This window comes from Phyllostomus discolor, chromosome 10, assembly GCF_004126475.2.
Source record: "Phyllostomus discolor isolate MPI-MPIP mPhyDis1 chromosome 10, mPhyDis1.pri.v3, whole genome shotgun sequence".
Taxonomy (NCBI): Eukaryota; Metazoa; Chordata; class Mammalia; order Chiroptera; family Phyllostomidae; genus Phyllostomus; species Phyllostomus discolor.
In genome coordinates, this window is record NC_040912.2 from 39,766,728 (window position 1) to 39,786,441 (window position 19,714).

General features: G+C 34.0%; 1 protein-coding gene across 13 annotated transcripts in view; it reads left to right on the forward strand.

Moving 5' to 3' along the window:
• Nucleotides 1–19,714, forward strand: part of CACNA2D1 (calcium voltage-gated channel auxiliary subunit alpha2delta 1) — a 453,733-nt gene that overhangs the window by 272,455 nt on the left and 161,564 nt on the right. For all 13 annotated transcript variants that reach the window (XR_004899638.1, XM_036010681.1, XM_028525346.2 and 10 more), the window contains exon 6: nucleotides 14,285–14,414. Coding sequence is in view for 12 of the 13 variants with exons in the window: in XM_036010681.1 (XP_035866574.1) it covers nucleotides 14,285–14,414 (130 nt within the window). In the remaining variant the exon portion in view is untranslated. The remainder of the gene's footprint in view (nucleotides 1–14,284; nucleotides 14,415–19,714) is intronic.

Sequence of the window (19,714 nt, forward strand, 5' to 3'; positions counted from 1 at the left end):
ATGGCCCAATTACATAAGCTCTCTGTGCTTCATGTTTTTATTTTACCTTTCCTTACCTTTTTTGTACTTACCTTTACTGGACAATAAAGGTAATAGTAATACCTATCATACAGTTAATAGGAAAATTAAATTAGTTAACACATATAAAACATTCAGAACATTTCCTGTCTCAGAGTTGGTAATCAAGAAATGTTAATGAGTACATTTTTTAAATAATAATTCCCAATATTACTACAATAAACTTAAGATTAATTTGAAGTGATTTTAGCTCAAAATGGAGCATGTTTGTGTATATGTGTTAATAATAATGAAAGAGTAATAGGTTGAACTATTTTCTCATTTTATTCTTATGAATATAATACTGGCATTTTTGTAAAAACTTAAGACAATGCAAAACAAAATAAAAATGAGAGTAGAATCTTTAAAAACATTTAGACTAAAATGAAATTTGTCTTCATATCATTGTGGGTTTTATATGTCTATATATGAAAAACAAATTAAATGTCAAAATAAAATGGAAAAAAGCTGTTAGTGCAACAATTATTTATGAAATTCCACATTTATATTTTACTTAGTTTTGAAACTTATTTAGGTAGTTGGCTTAATATTTTAGAAACAACTGTCTCAATAAATTTTTAGATTCCCTCAAGTTTACTGAAGCAACTTCTCAGAAGGCTTGAGTTGTATCAGCAAGCTACACTATTAATTCCCAAGGCAAGCGTAAAGAATGCAGATCATTAAAACTCGTATTAACCTAATTCCAAGATCTATGTTTCTGACTAAAATCTAAGTGAAATAAATTTAACTTTGAATTCCCATGTCGATAAATTCAGTTGATTTATTTGCTACATTTTATTTTATTGATCATGTTAAAAATTTGACCTGTCTGGGACTTTTGGCTAGTCTGCTGAATTCCCTTGCATATTTATGTTGCTATTTATTTTCTTAGCAGAGTCTTGTCTATGTTAAATTTAACTCCCAGCTAAATGCCTTTTAAAAGCCCTATCTTTCATGATTTTATTTATTTTAAATAAATAAATCCAATTCTAGAAGGTCTATGCATCAGTGGTGAAACCTATTCTAATTATTAATAAAAAGTAAAAGTAGGTTTTTTCCTAACTCTTATATTTCTTACTATCTTACAGTATGTAGTATTTATTTCAGGCTCTGTTAATGACTAATGTTGAATGCTGAACTAGGTAATGGCATAGAGATGGAACATTAATCACTGCTGTATAATAACTGGTTTTAGCAGAGTTGCTTTCATATGTGTGCATCTAAAATAAATGGCTTAAATATTTTGAATGATGTATATTTGGATTTGATTATAAGCATATATATATATATATATATATATGTTCATTCTTTAGTAGGCAGTAAATGCTTTATATTCAATGTATCATTTAAAGTTCACACTAATCTTTTGTAACATGTACTATTATTTTAATGATTTTCAGGTAAGACAAGTAAAACCTAATGAGCTCAAGGCACACACTAGGTACTTGATAGTGCAGGGAGCTGAGGGCAGTGCAGGCAGGGCAGTTGCAATGAGTCTCTGCGCTGTGCTGTGGTACCCATGGGCATGGGAGAGGGCCCCACAACGGAGCTGTTGTAAATCAAGACTGAAGGTTAAAACTTTTGGAGATAGTTTTGACTGAAAATTTTAATTAATTATACCCACCCATTATTCTGTCCAGGTTTAACTGTGATGTTTGGCTGTATTTTATCCGGACAGCTTCATCATTGTCAGTGATTTGCAGTAGGTAAAATAAACTCTCTATGATTAAAACATTGTTAGACTTTGAATCATAATCTCCACTGACCTGCTCCACTATTCCCAGTGATATTGACCACAGGTACCTTAAAATCAATGCTTACATCCCTGTGTGAAATATGACCACATTAGGAGTCATTGAGCTACAGACCTGCGAAACTCATTTAAAATAAAGATTAGATTAGATTCAATATTTTTGTAGAAATTCTGTCTTGTGTTTTGGGGGACTTCTTTTCAAACCTTGAGTCTATTTAGATATACTCTTTAATGCTTTCTGCACATGCAAAGTGGGCACACACTCATTTTGCAAGGGTAGTTTGAACGTTGATTCTTCTCTTTTTTTTTAGCATGAATAATTCTTTTGTAGATTCTGCATCCAGTTCTTTCTTTCCAGAAGTAGTGTATGGCATATTTATTTAGAACTTAACAAATTTTCATTAAGTTTGGAAAATTCAGTGCATTAGGTTGGCTTTATAAATTCACCCTATATTTGGCAAAGAAGGACACGGGATTCTTTTGAACAGTATCTTCAACTGTTTTTTGTTTGTTTGTTTGTTTTTTGCTTGCATATGCACATCAATTTTTAAAGTGCATTCCCTTATATAAGAATATTTACTTATAAATTCTATATATTTACTATTGAACTAATGTGTTGAAAAACCTCAAAAGAGACTTCTAAACCTTTATTAAAATTTTACAAAGTATTAGTTTGAAGTGACATATGACATTCAAAATCACTAGAAGTTTCAAAGTTTTTATGGATGCTAGTTATTAAGTGTCTTATTTCATTGTGATGACTTTATATTACCATTGGAAATATCTCAACAGGCCCTAGGGACATATTATCAGTAGTAAATATAAATTATATTTAAAATATTTTTGATAATTTTAAGTTTTTTGACCATTTTGCCTAATGAAACTAATGAAATCACTGTTTTTATCTTGTAATGAGGATGAAGAAGAGCTAATGCTGGGAATAAATAGAAGCATCATCTCTGTGTGCAGTGCAGCTTCCATTGCCAGAATTTAATCTTTAATCATTAATTTGCAGACATTTTTAAAGCTACTGGCTTATATGGGGTAGGTTAAACCAGAACAGACAATGTGTAAAATACACATAAGGTGGAGAAAAGCACATTGAAAGCGACCGTACAAGTGAGATGGCAGCTGCAGCTTGTCAGTGTGTGTGGTTTCCGCTTTCTCCGTGGTGCCTGGAGTGTGTCAGGGGCATGAAGCCAGCTCACACACAGTGAGGTGGGAGGAGGGGAGTGCTCATGTCAGGCCCTGTAATAAATATTGGTAAGCTTTCTTCTTTTTCTTACTTCTGTTGCTGGCAACAGATAGGTTCTGATTTCTTTAAACTCACCCAGTGAATTCTTTTGGAGACCACTGATACATGGGGTACTTATTTTTATTTAAGATCTTATCAAAAAGATGGTCTCTTGATTATCACTTAGTGATATAACTGAAAGATTAAAACTTGTGAAATTGAGAAACCTAACAGATGTTTTAATTTATATGTACCTAAAATTGTCTGATTGATGTCTGTAAGTTTATGCTACAAATGTATTGCTCTAAATTAAGATGTAAATTCTCAGGGGCAAGGGGTCTGGATATTGAGACTTTTTTTTTTGTAAATGCTTCTTTATTCCAGCATTCCACCATTTAAATGTTCTTACAGTTATTTAGCATTTTTTTATAAAAAGCTTTGTAGACAATTTTCTTTAGGTTAAAATTTATACATTTTAGAATTAGAATTTTTAGAATGAGAAGGAAACTTACAGACCTTATTTCCCTCTGTTTCTTATTTAAGAAAAAAATATCTGAGGAAACAGAGTTGGAATGAGATCGAGAACCAAGATTCCTGACTGACGCACTCTCTGTCCATTTACCAAATTGCTTCCAGTATTTTTCTGAGAAAAGAGCATAAGTTTGGGGACCAGAAAACATGGGTTCACCTTTATTTAGTCACTCAACAAATGACATTAATATGGCAAGCAAGGGCAGTTTTAAGTGATATGCTAAGTATCAGGGATACAACTGAATGATGTCAATGATGTCTCTTATCCTCAAGGAGCATAATTTTAGTGTAGTGAGACAACAAATATAGGCAAATAAAAAGTTAGATGACTTGCCCTGGCTGCTGTGGCTCAGTGGACTGAGCCTGTGAACCAAAGGGTCACTGGTTCGATTCCCAGTTAGAGCACATGCCTGGGTTGTGGGCCTGGTCCCCAGTAGGGGATGCACAAGAGGTAACTACACATTGACGTATCTCTCTTTCTCCCTCCCCTTCCCTCTCCCTAAAAATAAATAAATAAAATCTTTTCAAAAAGTTAGATAACTAAAGTAGAGTAGAGCTCTGGATATAATAAATAGGATGATATTTTCAAGATTCCATGGGGGATAATGTAGATGGGGAAATGTCCAAGACAGTGTTTTTCAACTGAAACCTGAAGAGCAAATTGGTGTTGTGAAAGTAGACCAGGGAAAAGCACACCAAGCAAAGGGCATAGCGAGTACAAAAAAGTCTAAATCAGGAAGAGCCTGAGATGTGTAAGAAGCAGAAAACAGGACACAGAGGCAGGAACATAATGAGCAAGAAGAAGCAGAATGGGAGATCTGGATGAAAAGTGGCAGGAAATAGATCATAGGAAATCTTACAAGCAGGCCATAGAGAGGTCTCCATGTCATTGTAAATTTGGTGGGATCTTGCAGTCTTGGAGTGTGGGTGGGCTCTTGGGCTATACAGCTGTATGGCATTATCTATCTAGACTTTGCCTTGGATATCAATGGAAAATAATTGATCTTTTCATCTTGAAAGTTTTTTAAACTCTTTTGCTGTGACAGTATTTTAAAAAGTATATCTGTCTATCATAATATTTACAATGTAAAATTTGCTTTTAAATTTTTAGAAAAGAATGATTTCATTTAGGTGTTTTTCTTTTATACTATCATATATAATATTAGATGGTTTCCACATAGGTGTGCTATATCGAACTTTTAGGCTATCTGAAATCATACAGTGCTTTTCAAATTCAAGATACCATTTCACAGTGCCTTAATAGAAAGAAATATCCTGTCAGCCTCTTCCCAAAATTTAGGTTACATACTTATTAAAAAATGTGTATATTTACAATGCCAATGGTTTGAAAATTGCACACTACTTGTCAAATTTAAATCAGCCACAACTCTTCTCATCATCATACTTACCTGTATTGTGATTCTAATGGCCCTCATTCTTCCGGGTGCTAGTCCTGGGGCAGGGGATTCCTCCATCATGCCAACTGAGAGTTCATCAGCTTTATTTGGAATAAATTCTCAGATTGTGTATTCCAATTTTTAAAAATATTATTGTAATCACTACCAGCAACCTCAGCATATTATATCTGAAAAATGTCTATTTTTCTTTTAAATTTAATAAACAAGTTATTTCAGTGATCAGTATCACTTTTGACTTAATTTAGCTAGCTGTTTTATGTGTTTCACATTCATACTCCTCTTTGACTCAGTGACATTTAAAAAATGTATATATTTTTGCTGTAATATTTTCTAGAGTATTTTTTAACTTCCTATCTTTCTTTAAGTTTTTAAACAGTTTCAGCTGCTTACTGTTCCCCTTTCCCCCCAAAGATGGCTTATTTCAGACTGTTTCTTCCTTCTATTTCATGTCATAATTAGGAGTAGAACAATACATGGAGGCTTGCTTAACAGTGAATCTAATCTTTAAGATTGATTTAACTAAAATTATTTCTGCCATTTTCTTTTGATCACTAATGTTATTAATTTACCTTTCACATTAGCTGTAAAATATTCTTTTCTTAATATGTTAAATAAATTGCCTCTGAAGAATTAATGCTATTGTTTTTCCACAAGATAAGCCTAAAGAGTTATACCATTTTAATTACCTGAAGAACTGGAGTTCTCTGAATTCATTTAAAACAATCGATTTCTTTATCAAACATATTATGCTTAGCTAAACTCATGTTTTGCAAGAATAGTGTCTATTAAGTTCATAATTTAATTCTTTTCTTGTTATGATTTAGTAATGGGAAAGTACAATTATTTAAGTCCTTAGTGTCTAATTTATTATCAAGGAACTCATATTTTCTTTCTAATTGTCCTCACTCGCTCAATACTTCTGAGTCATATCCTGAAGAGAAAAATAGCAGCTTAAACTAATTAACTCAGGAGACTCGACAGTGTTCTCATTGCCATTGTAACTGGATCCATCATTTACTATCCCAGCCCGGCCTATGACCTGGCCAGAACAACTGCAGCTGGATGAAGGCTCAGCAGCTTCCTATCTCTATTTGTTCTTCAGTAATTGGACATGGTCAGCTGCAGCTGCTTTGATGAATTTCCATTTCTAATTGACACAAGAGATGTAGTAAAAAGGAAGCTTTTCTCTGTGGGAGTCAGAATTGTTAACCATCCTTAACTAATGGAGCATCACAGGATGCTTCGATTCCAGTGATGAAGTAGTGGTTACAGAGGCAACGTTTCTTTTTAATCCATAGAGTGAATGCAAGGCCCTGTTGTAAATAATTCATTTATAATAGTTGTAAAAAAGAAAAGGATGCATTTAGAGGTGGAAATTTTCAAATACCCATATATACTGGAGAATTGTATACAAAACTATGGCCTCTAATATTGAAGAATTTGGTTCACTTCACAGGAGCTTATTTGTTTAATTTCATTAGTGAGATAGGAGTACCAATTTTAATACTTCTATAGAAGGTCTCAGTGAACCATTCTTATTTAGTATCAGCTAATTTCACTTTGTGGGACACAAAAATAACAGAGAGCAGGTGAGATAAAGCTAGCCACAGTATGGTTGTGAAAGCAGTTTCTCAAGGAGCATGTTCAATCTGAATTGTGCAGTGTGATTAAGTTAGTTTCTATTGCAATTTAGGTGAAATATATAAACTTTTAATATCTGAACATTTTATTTTCAGTAGAAATAGTTTTAAGTTAATAACATGAAAAATAAAATATTAAAAACAAACGTGTTTTATATATATCAATTCTAAGAGTATTTACTTTGAGAAAAATATATTAAATATGCAAGAGCCTTTTCTGTCTGTCACCAACTTGTCATTGTGATTTTCCAAATTAAATTTGCTAGTGTATACTGCTTGTAAAATTGAATGACCTACCCATCCAACACTGGCTAGTACCTCTGTCTCTGAGAGATCTAATCTATTATTTAATAAGTGAAATTATATTGAGAGGAATAGTCTGAGGAACATTCTTCTCATATTTCACCTACGTGTTTTACCAAATGCCCTCGAATACACTTGAGAATCAATCTTCTCAGTTTCTTTGTACACATTTATATAGGGTGGTCTGAAGAATTCTGAAGGATATTGTGGGTGGAAATATTAAAAAGAACTATAATAACAAACAAGGAAAAAGTAATTCCAGGGGAAGCTTTTATTTTAAATTTCTAATTTATATACTAAATAATACATGTTAAGTAGCTTTTCCCCAGATTCTTTTTCCCATTCAATTTGTGTCCAATATTTGCTGTTTTTTAAAATTATACTGACTTCTGGCCAACATGGAGGCATAGGTAGATACACTGTGTCCCCTCGTACAACCAAAATAAGGACAAAAATTTAGAAACAAAAAAACAACCAGTACTGACAGAAAATTGAACTGTATAGAAGTTCGATAACCAAGGAGTTAAACAAGACGCATTCACCCAGACCCATAGGAGGGGCTGAGTTGGGTGGCAGGGCTGAGAGGGGTCTCGGCAAAAAAAGCGGTGGCTGGCAGACTCCAGGCGCAGGGTGGCTGTGGGTGAACCCAGCGAGTTGGCAGATTGTGGACAGGCACAGCACACTAGGCAGCTGGCGGACCAAGAGGTCCCACATTTGCATGCAGATAAACCAGGAGAAACTGGGGAGCAAGACAGACCAAGCAACCCAGGGCTCCATCACGGGGAAATAAAGCCTCAAACCACAGATTGAGGATACCTGTGAGGGCTGAGGCACAGGGAGAGACTCCCAGCTACACAGGAGAGTTTATTGGAAGGACCCACAGGGTCCCAGGATTTACACAAAGCCACCCACATGGGAATCAGCACCAGAAGGTCCCAGTTTGCTTGGGTGAAGTGGTGGAAGGGACTGAAATCCCACAGAGAGCAGAGCAAGCACCATTGTTCCCTCTAGGACCCCGCCCCCACATACAGTGTCACAGCCTAGCGTCACGGGTTGCCCCACCCAGGTGAACACCTAAATCTCCACCCCTCATAGGTAACTGGCTCATCAAGACAAAAAAAAAAAAAAAATGGCTCAAAAGAAAGAACGTATCAAAGCTCCACAGCAAATACAACTAAGTGACTAAGAGATAGCCAGCTTATCAGATGCACAGATCAAAGCACTGGTGATCAGGATGCTCACAAAATTGGTTGAATTTGGTCACAAATTAGATGAAAAAATGAAGGCTATGCTAAGTGAAGTGAAGGAAAATCTACAGGGAACCAAGTGATGGGAAGAAAACTGGGACTCAAATCAATGGAGTGGAGCAGAAGGAAGAAGAAGCAATCCAACATGAAAGGAGGAAGAAACAAGAATTCAAAAAATGAGGAAAGGCTTGGGAAGCTCCAGGACATCTTTAAACGTTCCAACATCTGAATTATAGGGGTACCAGAAGGGGAAGAGGAAGAGCAACAAGTGGAAAACTTATTTGAACAAATAATAAAGGTGAACTTCCCCATTCTGGCAAGGGAAATGGACTTCCAGGAAGTCCAGGAAGCTCCGAGAGTCCCAGAGAAGTTGGACCCAAGGAGGAGCACACCAAGGCACATCATAATTACATTAGCCAAGATTAAAATGGAGAGAATCCTAGAAGCAGCAAGAGATAAGGAGACAGTAACCTACAAAGGAGTTCCCATCAGACTGTCAGCTGATTTCTCAAAAGAGACCTTGCAGGCAAGAAGGGGCTGGAAAGAAGTATTCCAAGTCATGAAAGGCAAGGACCTCCATCCCAGATTGCTACATCCAGCAAAGCTTTCATTTAGAATAGAAGGGCAGATAAAGTTCTTCTTAGATAAGGTCAAGTTAAAGGAGTTCATCATCACCAAGCTCTTATTATATGAAATGTCAAAGGGACTTATCTAAGAAAAAGAAGATAAAAAACATGTATAGTAAAATGACAGCAAACTCACAGTTATTAACAACCACACCTAAAACAAAACAAACTAAGCAAACAACTAGAACAGAAACAGAACCACAGAAAGAGAGATCACATGGAGGGTTAGCAGCAGGAGAGTGGGAGGAGGAGAGAGGGAAAACTTACAGAGAATATCATAGATGGTAGGTAGAAAATAGATGGGGGAGGGCAAGAATAGTATGGGAAATATAGAAGCTAAAGAACTTATAAGTATGATACATAGACATGAACTAAAGGGGGGAATGTGGGTGGGAGAGGGTGTGCAGGGTGGAGGGGAGTGAAGGGGGAAAGTGGGACAACTGTAATAGCATAATCAATAAAATATATTTTAAAAATAAAATAAAATTATACTATATAACAACATAATATATTAATATACCTGTATTTTTCAGACCATAAGACATACCTAGGTTTTAGAGGAGGAAAGTGGAAAAAAATTTTGAAACAAAAAATGTGGTAAAATATTTAATAACATAAGTAACATAATATTTTACCAATGTAAATGGAAACAGAACTCAACAGTAGCATTAACAACCATTGTTCCTCCCAAATTTGGGGGTGGGGGAGTGCATCTTATAGTCCAAAAAATACGGTAGGTAGAGACATGGATTATAATGGTATCTGAAAAAATAATTTCATAAGTTTAAGAAAATAAGTGATTTGCATTTAAAAATTCTGATATTTTCATAAAATTATTTTAATTTACATATATTATAAAAGGAGGACCATGGAGAACAGCAGTAATAGTTTTTCTTAATATATTCAACAACTGTTCTCTAAAACTAGTCTTGATACACGATTATACAAGTTAAGTGTACTATTATTTTAAGGCTATTCTAAAAGCCCTTTATATGGTGATTTAGAAGTGAAAAAAATCTTGCCCTGCTGGTGTGGCTCAGTAGATGGAGCGCCGGCCTGCAAACCAAAGGGCCATGGGTTCAGTTCCTAATCATGGCACATGCCTGGGTTTCGGGCCAAGTCCTCAGTAGGAGGTGCAGGAGAGACAACTGCACATTGATGCTTCTCTCCCTCTCTCCCTCCCTTCCCTTCTGTCTAAATAAAATCTTTAAAAAAGTGAAAACAATTCCATAAAATATATACAAATAAATCAATATTTTTTAAATTGTAATTTTTAGATGTGAGAGGATTCAGAGTAAATATAAGCAACTTTCACTTTAGTAAGATGATCGTATAACTTCAGAAAGGACTTAAAAGAAAAATTAATGTTTTTCTCATTAAAATATAATACCTGCTTCTTGTATTATTGTAGGGCAGAAGACCACCTAAAGAACTGCAATTATATCTCATAACTACAAAACCAATGACAGTGCTGATAACATTGACTGTGTACTCATCAACACATACATCCCTGTCCCTCTCTTTCCTCTCAAAATAAATACGGCTTTTTCCTTTTTGTTTAACATTTGCTATTTAAACTTTGAATAATTTTAGAAACATATATATGTGCACATACATATATATATAATAATGTACTCACTCCGTCATTATTATTGTAACCATTTTATTATTGTTGGACATTTAATTTGGTTCCAGATTTAGATATTAAATGGCATTTTGTAAAAATTAATATCAATAAATTCTTCTCTTCACTCTACCAACTGAATATTTTTTGAGCAAATGAATGAAACATTTACAAACTTCCACATATCCCTAACCCTAATTCATACATTTAGTTCACTGTCTTTCTGTTTGTCTGTGTGTTAATATCTAAGCTTTCTACTTTTTGTATATCTACAATTGGCTAGAAGTAGATGTGAATTGGATTTCTGGAAAAGATATGTTTACAAAAATAATGCGTTATTTTCTAAAATTATAGAAAAGGAACTATATTTTTTAAATTAGATTTTATTTATTTATTTTTAGAGAGGGGAAGGGAGGGAGAAAGAGAGAGAGAAACTTCAATGTGCTGTTGCTGGGGGTCATGGCCTGCAACCCAGGCATGTGCCCTGAGTGGGAATCGAACCTGCGATGCTTTGGTTCGAAGCCCGTGTTCAATCCACTGAGCTATGCCAGCCAGGGTAGGAACTATATTTTTATAAACAAAATACCTCTATAGATTGTTTAGTTTGAGGGTTCTTAATTTAAGATACGAGAGAATATTTGAATACACTACATTGTGAATCAAAAGAGAGATTATTTTCAGAAGACATTCTCCCCATTGTGCTACACTACATTGTTGGTGGGCGAGGCAGATCATCAGGTAATTCTGATTGTTTCAAGGGTGAGGACCATCCTGTAACCAAAAAACAGGTGCCCAAAGAACACTTAATTAGCCCTGGCTGGTGTGGCTCAGTGGGTTGAACATGGGCTGCGAACCAAAGTGTAGCAGGTTCGATTCCCAGTCAGGGTACATGCCTGGGTTGCAGGCCATGACCCCCAGCAACCGCACATTGATGTTTCTCCCTCTTTCTTTCTCCCTCCCTTCCCTCTCTAAAAATAAATAAATAAAGTCTTTAAAAAGAAGAAGAAAAAAGAACACTTAATTAACTGGCCCAAGTTCGAGATGTTATTAATGCATCAGAGTATAAACAGATCTCCTGACATCTACATTTTCCACTATGACTTTTCATGACAATTTGTAAATACCATTATGTTCTTTCTAACAGGTATTATCTTTTGAAATAAGTCTCAAGGTTATATAAGCTTGAGAACACTATGTTAAGGAGATTTTCAGTGACACTTATTTCAGAACCTTTGATATGCTGAAGTGCTTTCCTATATTCTCTTAATAGAAAAATATAACCAGCAGCATTTTCCCAATTTATTTCAGGGTGGAGCTAAACCCTAGCCTAGAGTATGATAAGAGGCTGTTGTCTTTTGAAGCATCCTTTGATAAATATCATTTGCCATATTACCATGTGCATGCATGACAATACTAAAACTGCCTTATACATGGAGGGTAGAAAATTAAGGTATCCATTAAAATGCTTATTACTAATCAATCCTAATTTTTTCATGAGTAGTTCTACTAAATAAAAATGTATGCCTAAAAATTTAAAGTATTGATACTTTAAAGCTCTGGACTTCCAATTTTAGTGCTTATCAGAATCACCCAGAGGGTCTGTCAAACTACTGAATATTTAGCCCCTTCCATGGTCTTTCTGATTGACTAGGTCCTGAGTGGGGCCCGAGAGCCTGCATTCTAAAAAGTTTCCACAGATGCTGATGCTGCTTCCCCAAAGAGGACACTTTGAGAAACGACTACTTGAAAGTAGATGTTGAGACTTTTCATTAATCCTGAATGTTTGCAGCTGAGAATAATAATGACATTATCTATCAGCTGGAACCCTCTTTACATCCATGTTGTTAATGAAAATAGTTTGTTTTTACATGCCCTCTCCTTATTCAAGTCAATAGTGCCCAGGAATAGACAACCGTAGAACAGAGGGGACATTTTAAAGTGTATTAAAATTCACAGACGAATCCAAGACAAAATCCAAGTTACCATTTTCATTCTTTTATTAGTCATTGCAATCAAAACAAGTGTGTTAGGTTAAGTATTCATTGTTGCTATACAGTTTCTGTTCCTTGTAACCTTCACCTGTTGCGTGTCCTTCACATTACACGTGGTTAACCTCTGTTTTAGATGAGAATAATTTGTGATTTTCACATGTAAGTATGATGCTAAATTTTAGACTTTCAACACTACTGTTTTGTTATCTGCATATTCGGTCCATTAAGAGAGGAACAATTATATCTTTGTGGTGTTCATATACATAAAAAATACTGAATTGTTTTCAAATCTTTTTCATCGGTGGGAAATGTTACAATTCAAATCACATATACTCACATGTATTTGCACACACAGTCATAACTGACTAAACCACAGATTTTAAGATGTAGTTCTCTGCCTTATGTGGAGTGTATTTTTCTATTTCTTTCCTTGATATTTCATTTAAAAAGGATTTGGTCATGAACTGTTAAATTGATTTTATTAACTAATGATCGGTCAGACCTACACCTTTAGAAGCCATTGCTAAAGAAATAAACCTTGTTACTCATATTTTGTCTAAGTAATTTTTCAGTGCTGCAATTTCCCTAGAGAAAAAAAATTAACATGTTTGTGTTTGTGCATATAAAAGTAGTAAAATATCTCAAGATACTTAGGTGTTATCTGACCACTTGAATTTCCAGAGCCACATGGAAAATCACTTTCGCTTCCTTGTAGACATGCTGACTTTATGTTGCACATTCTCCCAGCCTCTGCGTAAAGTTGGTTGTCCATTTAAGTATTTTCCATCCTTTATCATTTGCATCACTACAGTGTGCTACCAAAATAGTCAAATGTTGTGATTTTCCTTCAGTTTGTTTTTGAGGAGTTTACCTTGGGAATTTGGAGAACATTAGTCTCTAAAATGAACGAGTTGATAATGTAGGTCTGAATTTAATGACAAGAATTAGGGAAGAGTTAAAATAACTATATTTGAACTAAAAGAAAGTTTAACATAACTAGCCAAAAACAATTATTCTACAGATGCATTTTGAATAAATGACTGAGACTCTTGCCAGAGGAAAGCAATAGGCAATTTAGTATCACAGGCATCGTTCGAAGAGACAGAAAATGAATCTTCAGTCTTAAACTCCTGTGGGATTTTTCTGAATCATTATTGATTGGATTTTGGCTCCTATCTTGCCACAGAAATTGTCCAAGTTAGCATTTAATTGTACTTGGGACACAAGTTGTTCAAGTTAGGATTTAATTGTACTTAGGAGTTACAATAGATCTCTTCTAGCATACTTTCTTTTTTAAAACAAAATGACACTCACCTGGGAAACATACACAAGTCAAGGAGGCATGTCATAATGTAATTTTCTGTTGTTATCTTTTTTCCATCATGTGTACCATTGGTTATTGAACCGGGATTATCCTCTACTGCATAATATAAATTTGGTAACATAAAAATGACATTTCCTCCAAGGGGATAGTTTTAATTTGGTTGTATATAAAGACTCTTATCCTGAAACCTATGTGCTGCTCTTAACCAATGGCACCCCAATGAATTTAATGAAAATAACAAGAAAAAATAATGATACTTACCCTGCTCTTTCAATATATATTTTAGTAAGTCCTGGGTGTTAGAAAGCTCTGGCTTTGTCAGGATGACCCTAAGGAGTGACTTCACCATTGAGGAAATTAGGAGAGAAGTTACGTTATGATGTGAATAAATCTGATGCATCGTGGTACTGTATTTTAACATATTCTTTTAGTTCCTTTTTTGAAGAACATGCATTTGGCAAATGATGTGAATGTGAGAATATCTGTGTTGACATAAGTTTTAACATTCTGTTTATTGTCCATCTTTTCCTATAAAGCCTGAAAAAAATGACAGTGAGCCAGGCAGCCAGAGGATAAAACCCATTTTTATCGATGATGCTAATTTTGGACGACAAGTATCCTATCAGCATGCAGCAGTCCATATTCCCACCGACATCTATGAGGGCTGTAAGTAAGAGAATGTGAACTGTTCAAATACCATGTTCCTACCTATCTTATGAATGTCATTTCTGTTTCAAAAAGCAGCTAATGTGATACTTTTATTTACATGTAATTAAGAATCTGTGGTAAATCCTGATTAGTGCAAAAGAAACACCCTGATTTTCATGAGCTGTTCATGTCCCAGATGGCCTCACTAGAGAGACATTTGTAGGAGAATCTGCTTCCGTGGAGATGTTCTTCTACTCTATTTTTTAGTAAATAATTCTGCCTTTTCAATTGACATCAAAAACTTAAAAATTAATAGGTATATTCTTTAAAAGTCAAAACTATGTAGCACAAATGCACACATGCAAATATTCTTACACACACATACAAACTGGTAAAAGAAGAGAGATGTATGTACATTTTAGACTCTCTGGTTCTTACCACATCTTATCATGCTTTTTTTAAGTCTTTCACTGTGTGTGTCTCTCTCTCTGCCTTACTCAAGGAAATGGGTCAAAGAGACCTCCCCCCCAGTGCTCTGTAGGCTCAAGATAAAAAGAAGTGTTGGGAAAAGGAACAAACAACAGACCTAAGGAAGTAATTATTTGATGTTTTAATGACAATATGAGTAAGCTAGATTACTTAGGATGTACGTGGTTTGATTTATAACCAAAGTAGATTTTCAAAATCTACTTTTCAAAATGTTAAAAAAGCATATTAGGCATAAACTGAAGAGTTACCATTATGTTTCTCACATATGTTGTTTTTGAAATAAACATTCTCTCCTTTAACTTTGATTGATGTAATAGTTGTTGATACATGTTAATTTCAGTTATCCTGAGAGTATAGTTTAATCTGTTTGGCATATTTTATTACTTAAGAAATATTTTAAATTATTTATGGGATATTTTAGGGAAAATTACATGTAGAAAAAAATGAAGTCAACAAAGTTTTGCTCTTTTAATACCAAAATAATGTAGGTTATATATGTTAAGTATCACTTTTATAATAAAGTAGCATTGTAGGTTTGATATAAAATGTTATCTGAAAGTTTATAATAAAATAATCAAGATCATATTAGTTTTATTACACATAGTATTATCATTCAGGTATCTCAAAAAAGTCAATAATCTGGTGAAATTTTATTAATTTAATATGATTTGTTTCAGATATATTTTATATGTTAAATATATAATATGAATGAAAGAATATAAAATGTTATCTTTATTTCACCTGTAACATTATTTTTTCCTTTATTCAGTGAATATTTATTGACTATGCATCATGTACTTTTCCAAATAATGGCAATATGGCAATGAACAAGTGACAAAAACTCCTGCATTGATGGTGTTTATGCTCTGGTGGTTGCAAGAAGGGTATAAAATAAACAAACAACAATTAAAGTAATGGGATATGTTGTCCAATAAATACTCTAGGCAAAAATAAAATAGGGAAGGGTTGTAGATAGTTTATAGGTTAGGATTCGGGAAGTTGATATTTTAAAATAGGTTAATAGGAAAAGATTTGTGGATAGGACAACATAGCAGAAATCTGTAGTAGGTGAGCAGGACAGTCATAAAGGCATCTGGGTAATAAGGTTATAGGCAGGGGACAGAAAGTTCGAAGATCCTGAGGTTGGAATAGGGTGGGTGCATAAAAAGCAGGAAGACCAGTGTGGCCAGAACAGAGTGAGCAAAGGGGAGGGAGCAGGTGTAGCATCAGAGGCCTTATTGTGTACAGCTCTGTGGATAATTGCAAAGACTTTCAGTTTACTTTAAGATTGTCTTAGTTCAGGCTGCGGTAACAAAGTACCATAGTCTACTACATAGCTTCAGCAACAGACATTTTTTACAATTCTCAAGCGAAGTCAAGATGAATATACTGACAGATATAGTTCCTGGTGGGGTCTCTCTTCCTGTCTTACAGATGGCTGTGTGCTCACATGACCTCTTTTCACACATGCAGAGAAAGCACACTCTGATTTCTCTTATTTTTTATAAGGAATTTGATTGAATTATTGAGGCAGGACACTAATCCTGCTGTGGAGTGCCTACCCCCATGACCTGAGCTAACATTAATTACCTTCTAAAGGATTCAATTCCTAGTGCCATCATATTGGGGGCTAGAGTTTCAACATAGGAATTTGGGAAGAATACAAACATTCAGATCATAACAGAAATGGAAAGCTATGATTTTTTTCTTGGAGGAATTGCATAATCTGCTTTACCTTCATAAAAAGAAAAAGTGATACTGGATACATTAGCAAGAACAGAGGAGGGGTGGTGTGGCCTTGGACAAAAGTTGTAGTCCAAGGAAATATTCCTATGAATATCGTATAAACCTGGTATATTTTTGAGGTCTATACTTTTCCTTCTAATTTTCTATTTATTATTAAATTTTTATGAAGGCATTCTGGTGTATTTTCCTTATAATCTCAAAACAGTGTGACATTCAAATTTAGTCCTCAGAAATAATCCTTATAAATGTACTTTGAATTGAGAAACCAATGAGCGAAGATTAAATTATTGGGATCTTTAAAGAATAGTCAATTAAATAAAAGTACAGTTTTGCAAAATATCAAAAGACATCTCTCCATAACTTTTTAAAATTTTCTGTTCTAGTAAAATAAGTTTCATGCAAGTTAGTATTTTTTCTGATCATTCATTAGCATGGTTAGGAATAAATGATAGAAATCCTAGAGGAAAATATGCAGAGAACTCTTAATTTTTCCTGTTTACAAAAATCCTTATACATTAGTACAAAATGCTTAGATCCTTTTTTGTGCTTTCCTGGCATATTTCTGGTGATAGATTTCTGGTTTGAGATTCACATCATGGTACCAGGAGGTTTGTAAGCATACAAACTCTTCATGCTTACATATGTTCATGGTAGTGTTTTGCCTGTTGTTTTCTGTGCAAAACAGGTGCTCTTGAACTAATGCTATGTTCTGTTTTTTAAAAAAATAAGAATGTTGATCGAGCCCTGGCTGGTGTGGTTCAGAGGTTTGAGTGCTGGCCTGTGAACCCAAGGTTTGATTTTCAGTCAGGGCACGTGCCTGACTTGTGGGCCAGGTCCCAGTAGGGGGCATGCGAGAGGCAACCACACATTGATTATTTCCCTCTCTTGCTCCCTTCCCATTTCTCTGAAAGTAAGTAAATAAAATCTTAAAAAAAAAAGTTGATTGAGTTGTACTTATCAGAACCTTGGTCTAAATAATATATGATTTCCTGATAAACATCTTATGAATTTTGTAATTGCTCTGATTTAAATATGTTAACATTATTTTTCTTATTGTAAAAAGGAAGCATGGTTTTCTGAAATACAAAATAGTGTAAAGGAAAATATGTAAAATTGCAGTAATACTAATATATATGTGTGTTCACTGAATGTACTGGTAGCACATATATAGTAAACTAAATTGATATACTAATATTAACACATTACAAAAATGAGTTAATGACTATAAAGTTTATACCTGACATTTTAACTTACCAGGAACTTTATTATATATTTAATAATATTTTTTAAAATAACACTTTAATTAATTATATGTTCCATAGTTAGTTTACATTTATATTATTATTTTATCATGCTGAATAAATAAATCTCTGTATCTTTTAATTATTTCCTATGATAAAATATAAGACTTCATCTTAGAAGGGTATAGCTAGTGATGAATTTTATTAATATGCAGTTTAATGCCTGCTGAGGTTTACACTAGCAATGAATTAGTGCCCTTCTAATGCCAACATTATTAACACTGGATATTACCTTTTAAGTAATGTTTTGTCAATGTATATAATTTTGAAAATAAGTTGGGTTAATTTACTGCAAATTCTTTCCAGCTATGACATTATGTATTTCTGTTTCTGCACTTGGTTCTGTAGGTGTCTAAAATAAAATACAGGGTGCTTTGAGAAGTACTAACAGTGTCTCAGGAGATGATAACAAACTTCCATAGAAATAATCCAATTTTTCAACAAGTTATTTCTCTCACAAAACACAGTGGTAGGCAAAACTAGGTTTCCGGTTGTATACAAATAAATATTATGATAATTAATGATATTAGCATATGAGAATAAACTGTTTTGCATACTCACAATTGTAGTTTTTATCTCTACTGTGGTAGCCTGAATTTAATTATTATATTTCATTGAACTTTGCTAAATGTGCAAACTTTAAAAATTCAAAATAACGCCCTGGCTGGCGTAGCTCAGTGGATTGAGCGTGGGCTGGGAACCACAGTGTCTCAGGTTCGATTCCCAGCCAGGGTACATCCCTGGGTTGCAGGCCATAACCCCCAGCAACCGCACATTGATGTCTGTCTGTCTGTCTCTCTCTCTCTCCCCCTCCCTCCCTCCCCTCTCTAAAAATAAATAAAAAAAAATTCAAAATAACAAAATGTGTTCATGTACACTTTAGCAATAAAATTACATGCTTTTAAAAAATGCACATTTACCAAGGCTGTTAGAAAATGAGAGACAGAGAAATATTACATGTCAGAAGTATAACTCCAGATAAAAGAGATTAAAATAATAAAAGAACACTATATATAATTTCATAATAAAGTATTATATGAGAAAATGGATAACATTATAAAACATAATCAAAATTGACTCAATAGGTCAGTAATCACAAAGTTAATTGGAAATTTTCAGACTTCTGGACAAAGAAAATACTTTATACTGAGGGATTTCTATAAAATTATCTAGGGATTAAGAACTTTTAAATTTTGAAAATTTTACTAGGACACAAAAATGTGACAGGTTTATCAACATATCACTTCTTATGCAAAAAATAGATATAGTTTATAAAAGAAGGGGGAAAACATAGATAACTATTGGCTGGTCTTACTTGTGAATCATGGTGGAAATTTTAAAAAAAAATTTGCCCAGTGAAAACAGAATGAAAGAAAAGAAAGAAGCAATGAAAGAATAATGCATGATAACAAAATAACTTAAAAATTGATTATTTTAGATGTCAAATAATGTTATATTCTTTATCAATTGATGCATATTAAACATTCAATATAGTCTTAAACTCACTTTTAATGAAATACTTAGTAAAATACCACTATCAACCACAAAAAGTACACTGATGATAAGGAGAGCTGAGAAATCCCTCCCTCAGTCCCAACCAACTATGCTTTTCAGAGTAGTTGTTTTCTGTGCTGATATATATCACAAATATTAATTTGGATCATGACACAGTGATATAAAATGTTTTTAGTAGTAATATATTCTTAAATTTCATGTTCATTTTTTGAACCAGATAATTTACCAAAAAGAAAAGGTTCTGTAATTCTGAAGGGTGCATCATTC